Below are 7,275 nucleotides of genomic sequence, written 5' to 3'. Positions count from 1 at the left end.
GGATTTGAGATAACATGAACTAACAATGAAAACTATTGTGCTTTTATTAACTAATGTTAACAAAGATTAATAAATACTGTAACAATGGGCAATATATTAATGCATTAACTAACATCAACTAATGGGACTTTATTATAAAGTGTTACCAGTAAATCTTATTCTTGTTATGAAGAACTGGTCTATTAACTTCAATGTGTGGCTCATGTAGTTTATAATTGGAATGATTTAGACTCATGAGGGATTATCGAGGATTGCTCCAATAGTGAGCACTAGAGGTGCCTGCCACTAGCGAGGCAGTGAGAAGGCAGTGGGATTGGGATGAGTAAATTTACCCAGGGAGATTCCTGAGACACTATTATTCATGAATGTTTAATGTGTTTCTTCTCTCTGTGTTTTAATAATTCTGTTAATTAAATCACACCGAGGAAGTACACTCCTGCCCTGCTGCTGTTGTTGATGATTTAACATATGTTTTACATCTATTTGTCATGTTAGCAACTCAAATTGGCCTGACAATGAATGTTTGATACATTTTATAATTTTTTTAATACATTTTGATTAATGTTTTAAACGCGTGATTAATGCTATGAATAATTAATATTTTCCTGCGGATCTTACTATTTATTTTCTCTGAAAAATAATTTCCTGTGCACTTTCTCTCTCTCTTTTTTTATTTATTTTTTTTTTTAGAAATTTATTTCACGAAACACGAAAAGTGCAAGTCAGCCAGATCTCCAGCTGTGTGTGTTCGTTTGTGTGCCACCCTTGACCTGACTGGACTGACGCCATGTTTTGGACGCTCCTCCTGGCTTTGATCCTACTGCTGTTGCTCCAGGCACAGCTGCTTGTTTGTCTGCATGAACTCCGAGCCTCTCTGACCTCAGTGACTTCAGCGACCCCTTCTGGAAGTTCCAATGCCTCAGCTTTGCAACGTCTGCCAGGAGCCATAATCATCGGGGTGCGCAAAGGAGGCACCAGGGCTCTGCTGGAGATGCTCAACCTCCATCCAGATGTGGAAGTAGCCAAGAACGAGATCCACTACTTCAACCTGGATGAAAATTTTCGGAAGGGTCTGGATTGGTATCGTGCCCAGATGCCCATCACTCTCCCTGGGCAGCTGACGGTGGAAAAGACCCCTGGCTACTTCACAGCAACACTGGCCCCAAAGAGGATATGGGCCACGAATCCAGCTGTGAAACTGCTGCTGATCGTTCGTGACCCTGCAGAGAGACTTGTATCAGACTACACACAAGTTCTCCACAACCGAATTCAGCAAAACAAGCCATATCAGCCACTTGAAGAGCTGCTATTATCACAAGAACACATCAACCCTAAATACAAAGCCCTTCAGAGGAGCTTTTACTACCAGCACCTTGCCAGATGGTTGGAGCTTTTTCCCAGAGAGCAGATGCACATTGTGGATGGAGAGGCACTGATTCAGAATCCATTCCCTGAGCTGCAGAAGGCGGAGATGTTTTTGGAACTTCCATCTCGGATAAAGCCGGATAATTTCTACTTTAACGTCACTAAGGGCTTTTATTGTATGCTATCTGCGGGACACGACAAGTGCCTGGATGAGTCTAAAGGAAGACCACACGCACCACTTAGCAGCGAGGCTTTCCAGAAGCTTTGCCGTTACCTGCGAGTTCCCAATCAAATCTTTTTCAGAATGGTGGGACAGAGGTTTGACTGGTGCTAAAGACAGCCGAAAAATGATTGACAGCTCTTACGGAGACTGAGAATGGAATTTAAACTACTATTGAAAACCCATTTTGTGAAAATGTTCTAAGATTGTCAAAGGAATGTGGTTAAAAATGACAGCAACCAGTTTGCAAGAGGGTCAAGCAAAGAGACCAGAGCCAAAAACTGTTCTGAACGCTAATACATCTAGCCTACAGTTTGTCTTCTGTGGAAAATAGAATAGATCTGCAGGACTTCATGTGCTTTAAAAACTCTTTGGACCACTTTTGACTCCAAACGTCTCAGTTCAAACAGACTATTGAATTGGTGAAAGTGAGATTGAAAAGATCGGCAAAGTCCAAGTTACTGAAGACACTTGAAAACTTGGTTTTCTCTAATAGAAAATAAAGATGGAATGTGGATAGACACCAAGAATTGCATATAATAAGTAAAATAAAAAATAAAATGTTACTTCCAGTGGTACTTGAAGCATTGAACAAAAATACTTCTTTGCCAGATGTAATTATTGTAGTCTAATCATTTAATTCTCATGTTTAATCTACTAATTTGTACTTTAAGATTTTATTTTAATTTTTGAATAGAAATGTCTATTTTTTTTAAATGAATTGGTTCTTTAAATTAATGAGATATTTCATAATGTCTTAAGTTAATGCACTACAAAATTGTTTTATATTCAATAAATATGTGTACATAAAACACCTGTTCATCTAAAACACTGACAATATTTTCAACACCTCGATCAAAATCAGTTTCACTATACACAAATGTCTCTGTTCCTTTACGCTGTCTTCTTTAAATGTTTCCAGCCCTTAATTTCAGGAGGCCTTTTGACAGTACGATAATGAAAACTTGTGCTCAGTATCTTTTTCTGCTGTTGTTATGGCTGAAAGGATCGAATTTATTTCCTTATGAAATTAACTCTTCATGAAACCAATACTTGTGATCGTAAGATCTACGCAAGGCCAGCGTGAGACTTAAAAGAGACATTAGGTCCCCAGTGAACGGATAATTGAAAGTATAGTGAGTCCGGAATAATCAAATATCTAAATTAATATTTGTGATCATTAAAGTTAGGCAATATTTCAAAGCAATATTTCTAATTAAAAACTGATCACGTGAAATTGGAGTCAGATTGAACACGGAGCTAGACTAAAATTTAAACTAATCCTGATAAATTCAGAAGCGCAAGTAAAAGACCAAATACGCATTAAACCTTAAACCAGGCCGCTGGATTCCGCTTTTTGGGCTGGCAGGTTGGATCCCTACATGGCTACTGATGTAACTACATTCTACATCTCATTTAAGTGTACGTGATTTTAAACATATAGATTTTTAAACATATAGTATTCACTTCCTAATGGTTAAACATTTTAATGGCTACAAAACGACTGATCCACCTTTTAAGAGTCTACCTCACAAGCCTACATTTACTGTCACTACGCTCTATGGTCAATATAAGATAAACCACAAATGAAAAATATTTACAGACAACTTTCATATGTTAGAAACAGAAGCTGCTCTTGGCATACAACTTACATGTATACATCTTCAAAGGCAGTGAAGCCTGGAGTTTTGCCATTTGAATCTCTCGCGATATGAACAGGTAAGGATCCTGTAGATGTCGTCAACAGATGTCCTACAGATGGCAGTGTTTCATCTGATATGTATATCTGAGGAACGTGATAAAAACAGCAGAGCCAGGTGATTTGAACTTAAAATACAACTTCTTGTGATAGTAATGTACGTCAAAACGTTAATGAAATTTAAAAGTACACTAAGTAACTTGTCTGCTTAAAACCACATAAACAGAAAGAAATAGTTTGAATGTTTAAAACGATGAAAGGCCTAGAGAAATCGATTTTTACAGCAGATAAGACTGGTCCTCCTTCATTGTTGCCAATATTTTGAGATCACGTGACGAGCCAACGGAAGCCTTAAGAGGCCATGCATTAGCGAACGGTGCTTCCCTTAAGAGAACAACATGCATTTTATGATAAATTGTAAAGCTGTGCGTTTAGCATGTTCAGTATATATTTATTATTTGCAATATATTATTTAGAGAAGTAAATGTAAGCAATTACTGAAAATAATGAAAAGGAGGCATCGTGTCCCACTACTAGGGTAAACTGCCATCTGATTTCTACAAGGTACTATAAATACAATACATTATTTTAAATAAATTCTATTTTTGAAAAAGGTACCATTAATGTAAAATTCTAATTCAGATTCTAAATCAGCGTATATGTTAATATATGTATTTTACAGCGTAGTTGAATAAATGAATGACAGACAAATCAAACAGAATTTCAGTCGAAGAGACTGAGAGGTCAGCTATTGCTTGAATTATATGTAAAGTTATAATGTAATTGTTGGTAATTGTCATAACAGCAGAAGACTATGGATTCTGCTCAGTTAGCCTGTAGGTTATGATGAATAATGAAGATGTGTGAAATGTATAATCAAGGAAAAATTAATGAATTATAATATATATTACAACACATACTAACTTTTAATTTCTAAATAAAACAATAACTTCCCCCTAAAAATCTAAATGAATTAATTACTGTTGACAGTGTCCTTTTAATAAATAGACATATAATATCCATGTCTATCCATCCACCTATATCAATCGATCTGCCTGTCTTCTCAGCACTGGCCACTAGATGGCCGCCCTCTCTCTTGGCGCACGCATGCGCAGTCGCTCGCTTTCCCGTCCTAATAACAATCATTAAAAACGAACAGCAACCCCCGAAGATTGCTACTTCACCAGGCCTTTATTTTCAACAAACCGAGCCAATCATGACAGAATTACGACACCGAGGAGCGACGGAAAAAGGGCTGCAGCATCAAAACTCGGAGAATAAGGTACCGAATAAAGAAAGAGATGTGGAGGGATGCATGTTGTCATGGCTATCATTTGAGCTACATGCTGTCATACGTGAAGAGAGAAATAACATCGATTATAGGCCGTTGTGTTTCTGGATCCCGCGTGCAAGTGTCTTGTCACAGCACGAAAGCAGTTTTAATGCTTTGGTTTGATAAAAGATCGTAGTTTCTAGCGTTCACGAGTGTGTAATACAGTAGATTAGAGCTCGTGGAGAGAGTCTGAGCATCATCAGGTGTCTGATGTTCTTCCTGAACTTCTTATGTACTGAAGGTTTTCTGCCTGTGTCCCAACAACAACAACAAACACACCTATAAGACCCCAGTGTATTTCTTGCAGTTGCCATGTTGCTGAAATGAAGTTAAGCGGCATGAACAATCCCTGCTCTGTTCAGTTCAGGACAGTGAGGTTAAACTCTTCTGGGTGAGCTGTGCTTTCTGCAGAGTTACAGAGTGTTTGGAGTGCATGGACTGATCGTCATGCTATATAGAAATAAAGGTAGAAAACATGGAGACTGAGAGAGACTTGGGCAGATGGGTGAGTCAACATTCACGAGTAAAGTGTCTTGACCTGTAGGCATGGGCTCAAACCTTACAGAGAGATCACAGTATATAAACAAGACTCATTTAAGTGACTAAGTTAATAGCAATTATTTGTGAATACTTTAGGAATTTGTTCTCTTCTGTATTTGTCCTCCTTTTTTGAGCATCGAAGGGCATATTTTGTCAATAGTATGTGATAATGTTATTGAAAGGGCCACAGTCTAAGGAATTGTTGGGTAAACTGTCTTATGTGCAGCCTTTATATACTTGGTCAATAGTTTTTGAGAATTTTCTTTGGTTATTCGGTTTTGGTGGTTCACCATATAACTTCCTTCTCTGTGTTATGTTGTATTTTTGTCATAAATGTATTTTAAAAGAAGAAATAAGCACAACAGCCTCTTCTGTCTTTAGTGCTGCCAACATGCTGGAGTGATGAAAGAATAAGCCAAGCGTGTGTAATTGTAGCTGTGCTTGCTAGTGTAATGGCAGGGTCTATATTATACTAAATAGATTCATTTTTCATATGAAACACTGAGTCCTAATACTTGATCATGCAAATGAAAACTTGTGCTGCCTTCATTCGCATATCAACTGTCAGGCAAATGGACTAAATGTGGTCATGGTCTGACTCTAACCATTTTTTATATAGGTTCTTTGTATAGGTTTTGTGATTTTTGTCCGTTGCTAATTGATTGAATCAAAAAAGACATTGCATATCAGATTTTTTTTTTCTTCATTGTTTTCCCAAAAATAAAAATTGTGTCATTTACTCACCCTCATGTTGTTCCAAACCTGTATGACTGACTTCCTTCTGTGGAAGAAGATATTTTGAAGAATGTTGGTAACCAAACAGTGGAATTTTAACCCATTTCTCAAGCTTTTAAACAGATTTGTATTTGTGTTGCTGTGAGAGTTAAAGAATTTTAAGAATTCATTCCAGAGGCGAGAGAGGCCTGCTGAGTTTATTACATTAGACTAGTTTATTACATTGTAATGAAATAGAGAAAGACACTGTGTCCCTGTTGAGTTTAGGATGAAGTACACTACTCGCCCATATGTGCTTGTTTAACATGGGCATTAATAGTTAATTCGCGGCTGTAACAGCTTCCCTCTTGCCAGTTGTTTCAGTCCGTACTAAAGGCGTTCAGGTCTGGTCTTACTTTATGCAGACTAGTCAGATTCTTTTACATTTATCTACATTTACAGTAGCAGAAGCTTTTATCCAAAGTGGCTTACAAATGAGTAATACAAGAAGCGATTTATCATAAGGAGACAATGACATGTGAAGTGCTAGCAATACAAAGTTTCAAACATTGTCTTAAAAACTACAAGAAGGAGGGATAGGAATAGTGGGAAGAAAAACGTGTTTTTCTATGTCAGCACAGGATACAGGGTAGGTAGGGTATGTCCAGATAGGGTTAGGTAAATTCTTGTACCGGATAGTGTTAGGTAAATTCTTCCACAGCAGACCAAATCATTTTACTGGTGGCATACGATGATATTGCCACGTTGAAAGTCACTGAGCTCTTTAGTACACCCAATTCTACTGTAAATGTTTGTCTAGGGAGGTTGTATGCTTGATTTCATGCACCTGTAAGTAGGCATGGGCTGGTATTAGATTTTGACGGTATGATAACCTTAAGCAAAAATATCACGGTGTTGTCGTTACAGCTCTAAAATGTGTTATTTTTTTAATGACTGGGTAAAAAAAAACAAAAACCCTTTTTCCCGCTGAACACAATATATTTTGTTTTTGAGCAACATACAGAATATTAGGAATAGTAGAATTTGTTTATTTTTTCTTTGATTTGTTTCCTAAAAAAGAAAAATAAAGACTGACATTTAACCTAAATCTGTAATTACAGTTATTTAATTTTAGTTATATAATTCATATACATATCATTTATATAATTTCATATAATTTAGTTATATAATTTTATATACATAATTTGATTTAATTATAACTCAATTTGAAGCAAAAACAGACTGTTCTGTTCTGACTAGCTTTGTGAAATTATACTACATGCCTGAACAAAGCAAACAGCAGAAGCTCTGAATGAGATGCAGACTCACTCTCTGACAGCAGGAGGCACTTCTGGAACACCAGATACAGCGTTTCCTTGGTTACCGCTGTAAACAAAGCAGCGC

At 37.0% G+C, this 7,275-nt stretch overlaps 2 protein-coding genes across 2 annotated transcripts in view; both read left to right on the top strand.

Annotated features, from left to right (window-relative positions):
* Nucleotides 1–694: 694 nt before the first annotated feature.
* On the top strand, nt 695–1,898 carry LOC107663220 (heparan sulfate glucosamine 3-O-sulfotransferase 1-like). Its single transcript, XM_016453394.1, has one exon. The coding sequence runs from the start codon at nt 788–790 to the stop codon at nt 1,697–1,699; it is 912 nt and encodes a 303-aa protein (XP_016308880.1). The 5' UTR covers nt 695–787; the 3' UTR covers nt 1,700–1,898.
* A 2,496-nt stretch (nt 1,899–4,394) lies between these two features.
* LOC107663217 (phosphatidate cytidylyltransferase 2-like) overlaps nt 4,395–7,275 on the top strand; it is a 21,755-nt gene continuing 18,874 nt past the window's right edge. Inside the window, exon 1 of the mRNA XM_016453391.1 lies at nt 4,395–4,566. Within this exon, the coding sequence (XP_016308877.1) occupies nt 4,501–4,566 (66 nt within the window). The 5' untranslated portion in view covers nt 4,395–4,500. The remainder of the gene's footprint in view (nt 4,567–7,275) is intronic.

Source organism: Sinocyclocheilus anshuiensis, unplaced genomic scaffold, assembly GCF_001515605.1.
Source record: "Sinocyclocheilus anshuiensis isolate Anshui unplaced genomic scaffold, SAMN03320099.WGS_v1.1 scaffold1301, whole genome shotgun sequence".
NCBI classification, from domain to species: Eukaryota; Metazoa; Chordata; class Actinopteri; order Cypriniformes; family Cyprinidae; genus Sinocyclocheilus; species Sinocyclocheilus anshuiensis.
This window is presented reverse-complemented; position numbering and strand designations above follow the sequence as displayed.

What these genes read in the sequence shown, in the direction of transcription:
- LOC107663220 (XM_016453394.1), top strand. Translation starts at nt 788, where the DNA reads ATGTTTTGGACGCTCCTCCTGGCTTTGATCCTACTGCTGTTGCTCCAG.